This window comes from Haliaeetus albicilla, chromosome 5 (genome assembly GCF_947461875.1).
Source record: "Haliaeetus albicilla chromosome 5, bHalAlb1.1, whole genome shotgun sequence".
Classification (NCBI taxonomy): Eukaryota; Metazoa; Chordata; class Aves; order Accipitriformes; family Accipitridae; genus Haliaeetus; species Haliaeetus albicilla.
The window spans coordinates 5906024-5923400 of NC_091487.1; the positions used below are offsets into that span (position 1 = coordinate 5906024).

Sequence of the window (17377 nt, forward strand, 5' to 3'; positions counted from 1 at the left end):
AGAAGGCAAAGAGCTAAGCTTCTGATACTCTGCCACACTTCACATTAAGGGCACATTTATAAAGAATATATAGAGTGTGAATAAGTTGCTAGGTATGTGTGTAACAATCAAAATCAAAAGATCACCAAATAATTTATAAAATCTATAGTTACCTAGTGATGTGTTTCCAATTACCTGTTTATATTTCTGTCATTATAATAAGACTAATCATCCTGACTGTCCTTACATTAAATTCTTACTCTGTTAAGAAATGGAAGAAACAAACATTTCTCCCTCGGACATGCCCTGCAAATGACTTCCCCTGTTCTCGACACCCCTCTCTGCCACACTACAACTGACAAGTTACATATGGTCACAGTTAACCTACAACTTCTTCCTTCCGACTAGTAACAAGAACACGTTTACAAAATTCAGTGAGGAAACCAATAAATGCTGACACACCTGCTCCTTAACCTCTTCTTTCTGTACCCTACTTTCTCAGAGCAGTACTGAAATTACAGGTACATCCCCACAGTCTTTTACAGGCAGACATCAGCAAGTTGTGGCCCTGTTCAGAGCCCACCACACACAACAGGGCTTATTAGGGCTAGCACATGGCACCACGGTTTCTAACCGTGAGTTGCCTGACATCCACATGGCTCACAGCATGAGCAGAGCAAATCCACCTCTACCCAAAAACTAAGTGTACACAGCAAGAAGCTAAAGCCAGTCTCACTCTAGAGCCTTTTGCTCTGCCAACAAAGTAAACTCATTAATTGCCAGTGCTGTACCTCTCCATCAATCACAGGACCCCTAGGACTCCACCACAAACTCTGCTCCAGTATCTGATCTTGGTACAGGAAAATGAAAAAAGCTGAAGTGAATGAAAAATGCTTTGGGACTACTCTTTTTCTCAAGCTATCTAGGCTTCTCTGCAGCCTCTGCCAAAGCAGAGAAACTCAGCCCTAATTTGCTGTCCAGTTGGAACAGTCACTTCCCAGTTCCCATCAGCAGAGGATCACTGGGTAGCTCCAACCCAGCCCTCTCCCAGCACTGCAAGGGCTGTGAGCGGCACAGTGAAACAGCACTGCGAGTACTTGACCCAGCCCCATGCACGTAGCCCCCAACTGCCCTTGTGACGCAGTTTATGTTTAAACAGCACAGAAATGGGATAACTAAATTAGTTTCACTGATAACTTTCAGCATCTCTCTTCTCAGAGCTCTCTTCTTGGGGGTCGCAGCCTGGATTTTCCTGTTGTGCTCCTGGAGGTCAAGAGCCAGTCCAGAGTACCCAGCTGCCAGCTCTTGGATATTAGACTTGCTTAAATGGTCTCTGCCCTCAAGGAATCTCTGCAAACCCATAAGGTAAAAACAGGAGAGAACTTCATAAACTACCTTCCATAGGTTTGCAAACATTACCTCATTATCAGCCGCTTCTTTGCACTTATGCTTATGAAAGCAAGACTGAACTTTGTCTTTTACCTCTAAAGCAGAGCAGAGTCCTCCAATCCGGCAGCATTACATAAATGAGTTTCACACCAGTGGGGAGAGCCTAATAGATTTTGTAGGTCAGTGCTTCTGGCAGATATCTCTCTAAAGACTGTGTTTTGAGTTCAAGGAAAGAAAAAAAAACTATCCTTCAACTAGATTTTCGAAGGCACAGTCCAGTAAAAGTTAGTAAGAGTGGGGAAAAAACAGAAGAGTAAAGAGCTCAATTGATTTGTTGCAAGCTGATCTGAAAGTGTTTTGAAAATTCAGGGCATGCGAGGACAAAATTTAAAAAAAATATTCTAGCAGAAACAACTCAAAAATAAAAATAGCAGCAGCGGCTAAGAACAGTTCTTCAAAGGGATGTCAGACTTTACAATACTTTGCGCAGCAGCAGTGACTAAAAAGGCTTCATGTTGTTGCTACATGGCGATATCAAAAACTAGCATTCATTTCTTGGGGAAAAAAACAAACAACAAAACCACATACAGCAGAATAATAAAATGCAACCATAGGAAGGGTGCTTTAAATCCTATTTATAAAACCCCGGGGCATTTTACCTTCTTCAGTGCGGTCACCACAATGTCAAATTCTAATTTTCAACACAGGTCAGAAATGTCATAACTGGCAATGCAATGGATGGCATGGGTGACAAAAATAATTTCTAGGAACTTAGCCTTTAGAATAAACAAACAGAATTTGTGGCATGACTTTATTGCCTTTTTTAAAGCTAAGAGTTACACTGAGTATTAAATTTGCTAACGGACAAACTTTTATGCTTTATATGAGTCCTCTTGTGCAGCAATGTTTTCTTTCCCTGGGCTCTTAAGGAGCCAAGATGTCTGAAATGACTGCAGAAGCCTCTATCTCACTAACCTGCAGGAGAAAGAGAGGGAAGCTTACTTTTCCTTCTCTGGGCACCATGACATATTTGTGAGCCTAATAACATCCTCACAAAGTAGACAAAATATTAAGATTATCTCTACATTAGACCAGCAAAGACATAGAGGGCCAATAGTCAGCCACCAGTTTTCTGCAAGTACAAAATTAACCTTGGATTTATTATTTCAAATAAGAGGAGATGATCATCATGAATATTTTATAACATTTTCTGTAGCCTTAATAAAACAACTACATTCTCTCCATTTTTTAAAACTGCACAGGGTTCTCAACCATCGTCTGTGATGCTCTACAGACCTTTAACAATAGCTGTGGTTCTGGAAATTAATCTTTTATTCATCAAATTTCAGACCAAAACCTGAAACTGTCCCGTAGAAATATTTTATGGTTTTTACTGCATCATCCTAAAGTCATAAAGGCAGGTGTACCCTGTGAGACTCCTGACATCTCAATACAACCTGAAGAAGTAGCCAAACAGTATGAAGCCAACATCTCTCCTCCCAGGCTGGTATCTTTTCTGTGTGCTCAAAGGAATTATGAAATAAAAAATGTGTTAGCTTCACAGGATGCTTATTCACACCGAACAGGCCAATGCTTTGTTCTCTTTCTCCTCCTCTGTCTCCACATATATTGGGGGGTAGGAGGGACCTGACTCCAAGACTTTATTGGAGTTACCCTCATTTGTCAGCTGAAGAGCTGTATCCAAAGAACCAGCAGCAACAGAAACAAGCAATTCTACAACAGCAAAATGGACAGTCACTTTCCTACAGAATTGTGTCTTCTAGCCAGATTCTCCAGTGTCTAAAAAGCAATTAGACAAATTCACGGAAGAAATATCCATCAAAAGCTACTAAAATATACATACACCAAGGACTTCCCAAGGCACAGGTCAATGAAGGATGGAAGCGCACCAGGAACCTGCATTATACTCTTCTCTGCATATCTCCTGTTGACCACTGTCCAAAGCTGGATGTTAACTAGATGCATCTTTGATAAGACCCCCAAAATTGTATGCAGTACATCTCATCTTCAGGAGTGAGCTAATTCTACAGCTTTCCCACCACAGGAGAACGAAGAGGGGGCCCATTTTCTAGCAACCTGTTTTATAAACATCAGGGCTCCGTGCCTTTCACACTCTCTGACTCCTGGTAGGTTTGCTTGGATTCGGCCAATAGATTCAAAAGTTACAGTGGGAGGGAGTAGGGACAGAGATATGATGTTCACATAAGCCTTAAGAAACCAGGTTAAAAAAAATCAACAGATGACGAGTTATAAGACGTTCTGTAATCTGCTTTTAAAACACCCAGGAATGAGGTGCAAAGTCCTAACAGGGCATACGAGAATGTGTTTGACAACGAGCAAGTGCTTACATTAGGCAAAAAACCATCATCCTTAAAAAATGATTCCATGATAAAAGAGACCCAGTAGTAACTCCAAAGAGCAGGAACCTGCTCACTTACAGACCCACCACAAGGCACAGGGCTGTTCTTTCCTTTCTAAATCATCCCTTTTATTCTCTTTCAGACCTTAACAGACTGCTACAAAAATACTATAAATTATAGAGTATGAGTGATGTCAAAGCCTGCTCTCAGAGGGAGGCTGGGAACAGCAATCATGTATTCTTCAGTTTGAGAATATACAGACATAATTTTTGTTCATAGCTTATAAAAAAAGGCTCTGCACATCAAAGGCACCAAATATATTTCCTTTCAGATCTTCCCTTCAACCAGCCCAGTCCGACGCCACAGTCACAGGGAGAGAAGGGAGGCTGATAGGATGAAAAGGGGAAGTCAGGACCAAGGAGAACAGCTTAAGCCACTGAAATACACACGGAAAGCATAAATGCAGCAGAAGACCCAGTATCTACAAACTCTGTTCAAACTGCACTGCATTATTCCAGCTGGCTTCCAGAGAGACCTGCTTCTGAATACCTGAATGTGACAGGAGATAATGACCATAACCCTCAAATGAAGACCTATGAATCTTCTCTTCATGTGCATAAAGGATATTTGGCAATTCAGGCTGCTCTGAACTACAGTACCTGTCCACCAGTCCCAAGTAGGGAAACAGAAAAACTTGGGGAACGTGAACAAAACGGGATGACTTGTTTTACCGAGCCACACACCATCCATCACCCACAGGGAGGATGTGAAGGGCAACAGTCATTAAACCACCAGAGGATTCTCCTGCTCTAAGGTGATCTTTTGCCAGGACTTGCCATTAGGACTGCTTCACTGAGGGGAAAAAAAAAAAGCATAGGAAACAATCAGAAACTTGATGCTGTTCTCCAAAGCTGTGTCCATCAGAAAATCCTAAAAAAAGGGCTTAACTTTTGTTTGCAACTAAACCAAAAACATCCTCAGCTATGAACGTTCCACAATTGGGAGCAGCTTTGGAACTAAAGCAAATGGGAACCCAGACAACTGAGGTCTGTCCCTTACTATTATTTGTATGGCAAATCTGAGATCCCAGCTAAAATAAGAGACTGAAAACAACATCTGTTAATAACATGCACAGTGATAGTGATAGATTTCTTCTACCCAACATTCCCCTACACAGTGTAAATCTGAGAGCTGTACCTCCCATTTTGTTTGCCTCCTTAAAGCAGTAAACTATAAGGAATGTCTTACCTCCACAAAGTGCTTTGTAATTTCACTACACTGTATAAATGTTTTACACCAATAATAATTAGGGGGCACATTTTCAAAGAAGTGCCTCTAAAAGTTACACACACAGAATTTGAGAGCACTGTGGCTAAATCACATGTACACACTCACCAGAGTGGTGTTTCCAGATGTCTGCCTTAAAAACTTTGACTCTCAGAGGAGCCACTGCTGCATCAGTGCACAATGTGAGTACCTAAGTTTAAGCAAGTTTTCAAGAGTCTGCCCACATACAGACATCTTTTCTTCTAGCTGATTTCTAAGCCCATAGCCAAAGATGCCTGTCTTCACAAGGATGCTCAAAACAGTTGCTCTGAATTCACTTCAAAGCAGATATGCACAAAGACACCACACAGACCCTAGCTAGAAAAAGAGTTGCCCTAATTTGATCTAATTAACCTCCTTTCCAGCACTGAATATGTCGAAACAAACAGGATGCACTGGAAAACCCAGCTAAGCAGCCTCTTCACTGCTTTCGCCTGCTGCAGTGCATCTACAGGTGAAGTACAACCTCAGCCTTTTAAGTCAACCCTCCAACCAACCAGTGAGATCCCCATCTGAGAGCAGACGGCCTTCAAAAGGCATGTTCCTGGACCCACACCTCTGTGAAGACACTAGGTCAGACGACAGTTGTGCACTTAACAACACACTGAAGTCAGTCCAATGTTCCCTGCAAGCATCAAGCTTTGTGGCACACAACCACAGATAAATCCATGCCCATTGCCAAAGGGTCCCCCAAGAAGAATGACAGAAGGCAAGCCTTGTACTGGATGAATCACCTCGACAGGACACATATGGCTTGGCACACCAACAACAGCTCAACTAAGTTTTTCAGCTGAAAAATGCCTTTTGTTCCTTCCTCCAAGGTTCTTTTTCAATGCATGTGAAAAGTGGCACTTCTTTAGCGACATTCCAGACACTTCACCAGTCTGAATCTTTTTTCCCAGAAGAAATGTTCTCAAAATGTTTAAAGTCTTCCTCTTAACCAATTCCTCACTTTTTTCCCATTCCATCCCACCCTGGAAAGAAGAAAAATCGATAGAAAATCAGGAAACTTCATCAGATGTGTTCTTCTTTTTCATATTCCCAGTAAATGCTAAGTTCAATCACTTTCCGCCTGCTCTTTGTGTTAGCAGCCTCACTACGTACTGAGAAGTAAGTGCTTTCTCACACATAGAACCACTCCTCCTCAGGTAGAAGTCCAAACCGTGGTACAGAAACATCACAAAGAGTTCACCTTCCTACCATCCATGCTGTCAGCATTGAAGAATTTCCTCTGGTGGAGCACTGCAAAGCATCCCACTTGCACACAAGCTGCTACAAATTCTAGCCCCTGTAACGTATCACACAACAGGTTATTTCTGGCACTGCAGAGAAAAACCCCAGTCTGCACCCACACAATTCCAGGAATGCAAACTCCACATGGCAAGCTTTGTCTAAGAAAGGATTAAAATGTCCCAGGTTTCAGACATATAAAAGAATAGGGTCTTATCAACTGCATTATAACAACTATGCCACCTTACTTCAGGATGCCAAATGCAAATCACACAGTGCGAACTAATGCAATCACTTCTCTGTCTCGGAGCACTCTGACAGAGAACATGTGTTTCAGCCCTGTTTCACGCTTATCTTACACAGGCACAGCAGCACATGGTTTCAGTATTGTCCTTAGACATTCAGGTATATGATGCCCATTAGCTGAAATGGACCTGCACAGTTGTGTTCCTGTGAATCATATGAAAAATTAGTCCCCAATAGGAAACTATTTTTTAGCAAGGCGCACAGCATCTCCAACTATACCATTAATAATAAAGGTGTGTGTTAGCCCTCATCAAAAATGTCCCCCAGAAGACTAAGCCTCTGCAGGAAGAGAGATAGCTGTACTGTATATTGCTTCAGCAGGCAATTGCTCAAGCAATACTGCTTCAGTGCCATAAACAGCCACTTCCCAGTCGTAACGCCAGCACAAAATGCCCAAAACAGGAAGGAATAAAACTGGAAGGGTCACCAGGTTGGCCTCAAGCTACAATTTCTCACTCTGGATGCAGAGATCACTACCAGGTCTATAACTGGTCTGGTAGTGGATTTGGTGGAACTGTTTTGGTGGAGTTGTATTGACCCATGAACTGCCATGCTTGTGCTTGCCTCTCCCCTCCTCCCCTCCAAAAACATAACTGGAAACTTCAATGAGACTCAAAGCAGGCATGGGAGCTCTTCTTGCATCAGACAAAATAGACCAGACAGCTTTGAGACAAGGAACAGCCTTAAGATTGCCAGAAACAGTAGGAAACATCATCTTCCACCCTAGACCCGAATCACGCTCCTTTGCCTTAGCTCATAAGGAAACCAGAACAGGAGCAAATCAGCTTCTCCTTGCCTCTGCAAAAGGACAGCAGAGACACCTTTCTCACTCCCTTGTTCTGCTACCCCAATCCAGGCCAGCCTTGCTGAATGCAGGAAAGGGCAAGTCCATTTTATCAACAGTATTTGCAAGTGAAGTCTAGGAAGAATCAATATGTTTTTAAAGTAATAACAGAGAGGTCTTCTTTGCCTGTAAGACAAACACATACTGCAATGCCTTTGAATAAATTTATTGTTGCCACTCAAAGTGCCTGGGATGCTCTCACTTAACAGCTCTGCCACCGCTGTGTAAGCCATACCCTGCGTATTAGCTAGGCATAATATTACAGATTCCATCCTCGTGCAGTGAAATCTGCCATCCTGCAGAGGGCCAGCCCAAATTGTAAGCCACCAGGGAGTCCCACTTCACCCTACCACAAGAAAAGATTTTCAATCTCACTATGTAGAGCTGGTCCACTTACTTTTGGTGAATAATTTAACCAGCCAGTGAAGCACTTCACTTTTCCCCCCACCCTATTTGCACATTTGCCACAAAGAAAGAGTCACTTTTTTTGCAGGCATTTTCATTCTTGAGATCATCCAGCAGCAGGTTTGTGTGAAAAAATTCCTGCCACCAGTTGTTCAATGAACAGCAAGCCACAAATTCACTTTCATGGGTGAATTCCCATGCAGGTAGCTGAGCAAAAGCCCATCAAGTTCCAAATGTGCAGAAGAAATAATTGCAGACTTTTAAAACCACTAAAAAAAGGAATACAAGCATTGGAAGGATAAAAGTGTGCTCACAACCATCTGTAACTTTGAAATATTATTTTACCACATTTAACCAAGACCAGATATGCAGCTGCCTGCCTGAGAGGATGAGGAAGACAATGTAAGGGAAAGAGTGCTGGAAGGACAGTCAAAACGAGGGATACCTCCTCTGTGCACTCCAGAAGAGTACCAGGAGCTCATGGCATACCCAGGTCATTTCTTAACAAGCTATACGCAGCAGCAACTCTCTTTGGGAAAAAAAAGGAGAGAAGGCAGCATGCAGCTCCATGCTTCCACAATGACACCAAGTTATGCAAGCTTAAAGCCACCCAAGATGAATCGGTGTGAGGCGGAGCAGCAGGCTGCCAGAGCTGTGCCACCCAGGAGCACGAAGCACAGCCCAGCCGTCGGCCAGGAGGCCAGGCAGCAAGGAAGCCTTTCTGCAAGAAGGGCTGGAGCAAATGAGCATGGGGGGGGCAGAGGAACTGAAAACCAAGCAGAGAGCCCATGTAGAAAGCTACCGAGTTATTGAAAGCACCTCTACCAACCTTAGAACCAGTCCAGGTTCAGCGCAAGACCTGCTAAGCAGTCATAGAATTATGAAATCATAGAATGGTTTAGGTTGGAAGGGACCTTAGAGATCACCTAGTTCCAATGCCCCTGCCATGGGCAGGGACACCTTCCACTAGACCAGGTTGCTCAAAACCCCATCCAACCTGGCCTTGAACGCTCCCAGGGATGGGCCACCCCTGTCAGCAAACCCAGATCATCACCCAGTCAGCAGTGGAGGAAGAGATCACTCCATCAAACATTATGGCTTGTTCTGCACAATCTCTGGCAAATTAACATCCCTCCCCGCCACCTTACTGTCTCAATTTTCCCCTGCCAAATAGGAGTAATTTTTCTCAAAATCTTGGCAAACTTCTTTATGAGGCATCTTTAAAGCTTGGGAAATAATTCTTATTTAGATACATAAGACTGGGAGAGACTTTTTGGCCATTAATTTCAGCCTTCTGCTAATTTCCAGCCTTAATTTATTCACGGCTTGTTCATACCCATTTGTCTGTGTGCCAACATGCTGTTTCGGTTTAAATAACCTGTCCTTCCTACATTTCCCTGTTCATCCTCCCAAGATGTATTTGGAGCAGCAGCCATGTTCCCATCTTGGCTAGCCTATGCAAGCCAAGCTCCATCAGTCCCCTCTTGCAAGGGTATGGTCCCCATCGCCCTGGTCCCCAGAGTGCCCTTCCTGATTTAAATTCATCCCTGCTGCCCCCAGTAGTTCAGAACTGCACCCATATGCCATGGCATAGTCAGGTAATGCAGTTTCATGGCTCAGCTCCCCAGAGATTTGACTCAAAGAGACCAAAGCTGTCCCTGACAAAAGGCTGAGGACTGAACCAGTTCCCTCTCCTGCCAGCTAATGAGACCCCTCAACCTCTAAAACACTTTGAGTCCCCAAGTGAAGGGAAGATGCCACTAGTGCAACGCTGCCATACTGTCCCTTCCAGCACAAACAGAAATCCAAACAAAGCCTGGCCCTACTCCATTAGAGAATACGTACCTGGTCGTGCCAAAATTAGCGGGCAAAGGAGTATTTATAAAATCTGTTTTTCATAAGTTATTGCTATTCCTGCTGAGACACAGCCATACCGGGTTTTTTCTGTTTTTGTTTTTGGTTTTTGCCTGAACAGAGAGACAAGCCTGCGAGGAGAAGCAACTACAACAGGACTGCATCCTATGCCATAACATCCACTCATGCCCCCAGAGCTGGTGGGGAAAAAGATTGTTAAATCTACAGTTTGCAATCCAGCCCCCACTGCAGCACACCCTCCCTAAAAGAAAGGCTGGGAACAACTCTCCTATGGAAAAAACCCTGTCCAGTAGGGAAACAAAGGGCTTTGAAATAAAGCTTATTCCAGCCTAGGCCTGCATATGGAGTCCTTGCAACCCAAACACTATCAGGTGGCACAGGGGCAGCTGCCACAACTGGTACAAGCAGAAGCAGCCCCGAGACTTCAGCTCACACGGAGGCTGATTCAGACACCACTGCCTCCCTCCCAGACCCCCTCAAACACAGCTCTATGAAACCAGCCTCATCCCCCCCAAAATTTCAAAGCACCTTTCCTCAACTGTTCCTTTCCCAGTCTCTCCCATTGTGCATGCTCTGCATGAAGAAACCAGGGGCTCTGCAAACTGTTGGAGCAGCAGCTGGGTACCTCCAGTAAACAGACTGAGACTTTTTTCCTCTCCCTGGAAGTGACAAGCTACCAGGAGGGCACGGTGTTCAGTAAGCACAGAGATGATCTGGGTTTGCCATGTGATTCGTACTGCAGCAGAGCTGCTGGCACAGCTGCTGTAATAACCAGAAGAAAATTCCCTCCAATGTTTCAGGGTTAGATTTCCCCTCCACAGCCTTTTACTCTGCTCGGAGAGCAAAAGAGCCAAATTGCCAAGCCACTGATGCTGGCTCAGCATGCCTGTAATCCCAGTCTTATTAAGCAAAGCAATTAAGCATGGACTTAACTTTAAACACATTGTCAAAGCCCAGTGGCTTAGTGCAAGTTCAGACTTAAGCAGATGCTTAAGTTCATTGCTGACTTGAGGCTTAACTTGCCAAATTAAACCACAAAACCTTGCTTGAGCTGTTCTACGGAAGTAAGAAAACACAAAGCTTATTCTCTACAGCAACCGTGCTAACATTAAGGACAGGTTCAGCATTTCTTCCCAGGCACCAAGCACCGCTGAGGACACACACTGCTGCAAGGGCTTTCCAGCTCCCTGGCAGACACATCTGACCATGCAGCTGCACCAGTGTGGCCAGTAACACAGCTGACGGTCCCACTGCTGCATAGACACAAGACACCACCCTCTGCTTCTAGGAGCTTACACAACTCCAGGGTTTCAAGGCAGGTCTGAAGGAGAGGAGAAAGGGAGCTTGAAGCAGCATGGGAGAATGTACAAATGTTTAAAAGTCTAGCAAGTGCCTGCTGAAGGCTGGCATTCACAGCCTGCTGCGGTGGGAATCAAACCCCGCAGATCTGAATGAGAGACATCAGAAGGGTAGAAATAAGCTTTACATATTAGGAGAAGCTCTCCAAGCATGATGAAAAAGAGAAGGTGATGGAGAAGCTAGGAGAACGTGAAGAGCTAGGAGAACAAATGCAGCCACTACATTTTCAGTAGGGTTATGCTGTTCTTCAGGCCTGAGAAAACATCATTACAGAAATGCAGAACTGCAATGCTGAGAGCCAGGACAAGACATAAGACTTTGCGGATGGTGGAAAGAGCTCCATCAAAAAGACATTAGACAGGCAGAAACTGCTTGACTTGGAGGTGAACTTGGTGAAGCTGATGAAGATAGAGATGAGAAACTTTGGCTAGAGCAGTTTTAATTCAGTGGAAGGCACAGAAAAGGTGTTAGGACAGACTTGAAGGAGAGGAACTTTGTAGTGTGAAAGTAAAAAAGCTTTCAGTACTGAGATGAAAGGCAGATGGGCTGGCAGTTGGAAAGAGTCAAAAAAGAAAAAACCTCCAAAAACAAAACCCATACATACTCTTGAGACTGGAGACACTAAACACGGTTGTATTACCAGCAAAAACTCAGAGAAGAATGAGAAGTTATGGTGAAGATCAGGAGAGGGAACAGGGTTTGCCACTGCTTGTGTAGATAGAAAAGCTAGATCAGACCAAATGAAAACACACACATTGCAACATGAAGCCAAAGGGGTGACAAACCATGGGAGCACATTCTGCAGCCCCAGGTCAAAGGCTGAAGCCTCTGTTCTACACCAGTACCATGCCCTGGGAAATTATGGAGTAACTTTGAAGAAATTTACCGGAAGAGGGACACAGCCCCTTTTCCTTCCCACAGAAGCCAGAGACCTCATACATACTCTGTACATTTTAAATGCAGAAATTGAGGGATCAAGCCATGTACCCAATCGTACAGGATGACTGGGGTTGGGAAAGGCCCTTTTCATCTCAGGAATCGGTGGCAGGGGGAAAAACCATCATATCTTGCTCCAATTCCTGTGTCTTATTATGCAGGATATGTTTGGGGGTTTTTTTTTAATCCATATACATGGATGCAAATACCAGACCAAAATACATGCTTCTGCTTGGAATCAGATGACTTAGAGAGAAATAAAGAAGGTGTTTTCCTTCCCTAACAGCTTTTTTTAAGGATAAATAAAATTATAAAAGTGCCTGACTTAAATTTAACAAAAGAATCATCATACGCACACTCCCAAGTCTGAAGTAGGTTAGTGCACACAAATATAGAAGATGAAGCAAAAGTCTCCAGAAAATACTGCAGTTCTTTGTAATAACAGCTCCTGAATACTACAGATGTCTGACATTAGATTTCATGACCATTTGTGACCAGTCCTTAGCCTTTACACACAGAAACCTAGGCATGATCTCCTGTTAGAGCATGAAATACTTGCCAATCCACTAAGGGAGGGATGTACATCACCAGCTCAATTCACAGAGCCTTGGGCTGGTTTTTGCCATTTTCCAGGACCCCCCAAGAGTGAGCAGAACAGTAGCCACCCACCCCTCTGCCCTCACCTTTCCTCATCAAGAGAAATCTCCCTGTCCCTAGCTGGGCACAGCAGGCTGGGGACAAAGAGGAGCCTCAAGGAAGGTGGTGACCATCAGCAGGCTGCCATCATCCAAATAACAACCCCAGCTGGTGCCTGGCCAGCTCTCTGATCAGACCCAGGGGGTACCCAAGAAGCAGACAGCACAAAGCCATCCTGGGGACAACAGCTCATCCTCAGCTCCCTCTTCCTCAGGCACCCTTCAGACCCAGGCAGGAGCAACGTGACAGCATAAGCAGATGACTGCACATGCTACAGGTTTGGGCATATGACAGGACAACGGCTCCTCTGCCACTGGGGAGGGTAGGGAAGAAACCTACCTGAAATTCTGAGCACATTGTATGCCACCAGCACACTTCTCTCCAGGAAAAGGCACCAGCATTGTTCAGTTGCGCTAAAACTGTATTTGGATAGCGATGACAAAAATCGTGCCCTCCCCAAAATAAACTGAGATATCAAGTACATTAATTAGTTGTACAAACTTCCCACCTTGAGTGTTTACATTTTGACAGTGCTGTAGCTGTACTGAACAATTAGCTAAGAGAAAAACTGTCAACAGCACTTAGAAGCAACACCACTTGAAGGCAGTATTTCAGCCTAGAAACAGGAACGGAGTAAGATCTCCAAGCGAGGACCTCCAAGAGCAACTCTCGCTGCCTCACTGCCAAGAGGCTGTATCTGTTCAAGATGCCTGAAGGATGCCTGTTTTTTCCCCAGGTAGGGGGAGAACATCTTCATGAAAATCCTAACACATTAAAGTACTTTATAAACCCAAAATACACAGCCACAAGGATAAGGTAGTCATTCACCAACTGCAAGCACTCCAAAACTTATGAAACTGCTTTAAAAAGCATTCATGGCTTAGAAGGGCTACATGCTTTTCATTTACCCAAGGGCATTTAAGTATTGGGATACCTCTGGATTACACACTTTCAGTTTTCCTCTTTAAGCATGATGACCACAAATTTTGCTTATTTTCTTCAAACAGAAAAACCTGAGACACTAATCACTTTTGTTTTGCCTCAGCACCCAGTCTTCAACGGTACAGAAGGCTAGGAGATTGGCAATAAGATCCCAAGAGTCAGCACTTTTGAAAGCTTTGGCCTCTCCCAGTATGCTTTATCCAATTTGAAGCAGATGCAATCTGTAGCATCTGTAGAACCTGGTCCTGGACTAAGAAAGCTTTTCTTTGTCTGGACAGTCCTCTCCTGGCCTCCCTGATGCACCCGTGCAGAGCCACTTGCATCGCCAACACTGAATTCAGGTCTACATTTCGATAGAGAGTGGGAGTGTTGCTGCAGACTGAAAAATTGCGTTCTGCCACTGAAGCAAACTTGTGACAAAGTATTAAACCAGTATTCTCATCCTTCTCTGGTAAATCACACTGTGTGATATCACAGGTAGAGATCCTCTGGAGCCACTGCAGAATTTGGGACACAGCTTAGACTTAAACAGTCACTGGACTGTCATGCAGCCATTCCTCCAGATTGCTCTGAGCTTCTTCCCAACTCCTCTGGCTACAGACAAACCAACTGACCTCACCAAATGATCACAACACCTGCCATGCTGTTAGCATGCTACCAGTAACAGCTGAATAAAACCACTGGGCTTGACTGTTTGCTCTTTCAGCTGACCATTATACAAAGGAATTTTTTTTAAGTGGTTTCACTGCATGGCTTTCCTCTGTCATAAAAAGCCCACAGACATGTTTGTCTGATATTAGCAGTTCATTAATTGAGTTTTGGTTTATTGTTGTATTAGAGCTGGAGAGTACTGCACTGCCTGTTCTGGAAAGCAGTTCACCTCCTCTGATTCCAAGGGGAGTTTAAATATGCAAAAGAAAGTCTGCTCCTTAGCACTCACCTCACTAAGGTGGTTTTTTTTGTCTTCCCCCCCCCCCTTGCCGCTGTTCCCCTTTTGTTTTTTAAGCTGTGGCATGTCATAGCTTTTGCAAACTGCAAAGCAACTATCAGACAATAAAACCCTAATGCATCCATTTCCTTGGTGGTAAAAATGAATCATTTCTTTCATTAGCCTAACTTTCCCCATTAAACAGCTCTACAGAGCACTGGGACAGCCACAATTTCAGAGAAACCCGCTAAGGTTCTCCCAGCTGCTAGAAACCCGCTGCTCCTTATTAAAAACTTCAAAAGCAAAAATAATGAAGGACCAACTGCTTTAATTTCAGCCGCTTCTTTTAAGGGGGGGGGGGGGGGGGGGAACAAACCCAAACCCCAAACCAAACCAACACCAAACCTTTAAATCACAAGCGTCTCATATTAAAGTGGCACGAAGGAAACCCCCTCGGTAACTCCCCACTTTTCTGGAAAAATCTAATTAGTTTTGTGAGGAAGATGAATAAACCCGGAGCTTCACGCTGAAGCGGCCGCCCCGGGGGGGGACGACGACACCCACCGGTACCGAAACTTTCCCGGTGCGGCGCGGAGCACCCGGTGAGCAACCCCCCCCCCCCCGCCCTTCCCGCGGAGGTGGGCGGTAGGGGGGAGGGTGGAAACAAAAAATAAACCTCCAAACGGCAGCCAAAGGTCCCCGCGCCCCTCGCCGGCTGCAGGATGGAGCCGCGGGCGCCGAAGTTACGCGGCGATCGCCCCCCACACACACACCGACCCCCTCCCTCACCTCCCCGTCCGCAGAGCCACGGGCTCGCCCGGCCCGCCGCGTCTACCTCAGGGGAGAGCCGGGCGGGCAACCGCCCCTGGCCCCCCCACAGGACCCGAGGGGTGGGGAGGGCATTTTAGGGGGCCAGGGGAACCCTCAGGGCTCTGCCGCCACCTCCTTCCACACACCGACACACACACGGAAGGGCCGGGAGAGGCGGGAGGGCGCCTTACTTTTCTGGCTGGAGTAGCCCGGGTAATATCCATAGTAGCCCGTGATCCGCAAGATCCTGTCCTCGATGGTGGCCACGCCGTTGGGTGCTGCCTTCCCATCCATAGAAGGCGGGAGCCGCTCGAGGGGCGGCCGGGCGGGACGCGGAGCCGAGGCGGGCCGGGCCGGGCTGGCAGGAGGAGGAGGAGGAGGAAGAAGAAGAAGAAGAAGCGCGGGCACGGCCGCCGCAGCTTGCTCTGACTCCGCCGCCTGGTGCAGGACGGGCTCCGCAGCGCGGCGGCGGCAGCGGCCCGCGCCCAGCCCGGCCTCCCCCCCTCCTCTCCCGCCTTGCCCAGCCCCGGGCGGGAAGCCGGCGGTGCGGGGGAGGCGGCGGGCGGCACTTCAGTCGTTATTTAAAGGCGGGGGGGGTCGTTATTTAAAGGCAGAGGGGGGGGGGGGGCAGGAGGAAGGTGGGGATGGCCCCTCTGGGTAGCCGCTGAGGTGGGAAAGGGCTGTTGAGGGCTGGATCCGTGGCCCCGGCAGGCTGAGGCGGGGAGGGTCTCTCCTCAGAGCAGCGGGCCCCGGGTGAGGTCTGTGTGAAGAAACGCGGGTGTCACCCCGTTCCCCAAATCCTCCCCAGGATGGTGACCACCCAAGGGACACCGTGGTCCGTGGAGTTGAGGGGGGGTTACTCCGGACCGTCAGCCGGGGGCTTGACGTGAGGTGAGGAAGGTGTCCCAAAATGGGACCTGCGAACCACGGACCTGGGGGTCCACGTCCTCGGATCTGTCCCCCCACCCGGGGCTGCCCACAGGCGTCCGAGAAAGGACAGAGGCCAAATTTGGCCTCCGAAGACCCCGAGGGGGGAAGGTTTCACCACTCCGTGCTGCCCGGGCTCGCTCTCTGCCCGTCACCCAGAGCTGTCCCACGCCGAGGGAAAGTTCGGAGGAGCAGAAGGGGTATCTGTCCTCTGCCACCCGGGTGGGTTGTACACCTGCTTTAACTAAGGTCTAGCCATAGGATGTTCTCTAAAGCCTTGCCTGCATTTGGGAAAAAAAAAAAAAAAAAGAAAAGAGGTGAGAAATTCACCATTTGGCTTTGTAACTCATTCCAACAGCTAATTCTCTCTTTGGTAACAACTGGGCTTTGAATTACTTGACTCTTCTGCTACTGGTCCTTGTTACGCTTCTCTGTGCTAGACTGAAAAGAATGTTAGTAACCAGCCTTTTTTCCTCCAGGATGTATTTCCATCTAGTAATCAACGCACTTTTTTTCCAGCCCTTTCATTGTTTTGTGGCTCTGTCATACCTTATCTTCACCTACTCCTCTTTCACCCGGCCATTTCCATTAACTGGTGCATAGGGAACCCGGTCAAGACATTTCATATCCCTTGCTTCCTTCTCTGTTCACATTCATTCTTCTCCCTTCTGTGCTTGGCTAAATAAGCTGATGGCACAAAACAGCCTTTTATGAGCACAAACAAATAATAGATGTATTAAAAATAGCCGTTGCTGTGGCTTTGCATGGGGAGTCATTAGCTGGTTAGTATTCATTCGGTGCTTTGAAGATCAACGTTTTCTGGTGTATGAATTCAGATATAATAAATGCACTTAAGATATTAAATAAATACTCTTTTGATCTTGATTTCTTGTCTCCTGCCATGCTGCTAGGTAATACTAAGGGCAGTTACAAATCAGTGACAGATCAACCAGCTACAACTCAGGAATTCAAGGCACAGCTCATTTCACAGCTTCTTCATCCCCTTTTAGGCTAGCTATGAAACAAGATTAGTGACTTTTAATG

The 17377-nt window shown here is 46.0% G+C and overlaps 1 protein-coding gene across 2 annotated transcripts in view; it reads right to left on the reverse strand.

Moving 5' to 3' along the window:
- The window catches only part of SLC35F4 (solute carrier family 35 member F4), a 127135-nt gene extending 111233 nt beyond the window's left edge, over window positions 1-15902 (reverse strand). For both annotated transcript variants that reach the window (XM_069783143.1, XM_069783142.1), the window contains exon 1: window positions 15598-15902. In XM_069783143.1, the coding sequence (XP_069639244.1) occupies window positions 15598-15700 (103 nt within the window). In that variant the 5' untranslated portion in view covers window positions 15701-15902. The remainder of the gene's footprint in view (window positions 1-15597) is intronic.
- Between the last annotated feature and the right edge of the window lie 1475 nt (window positions 15903-17377).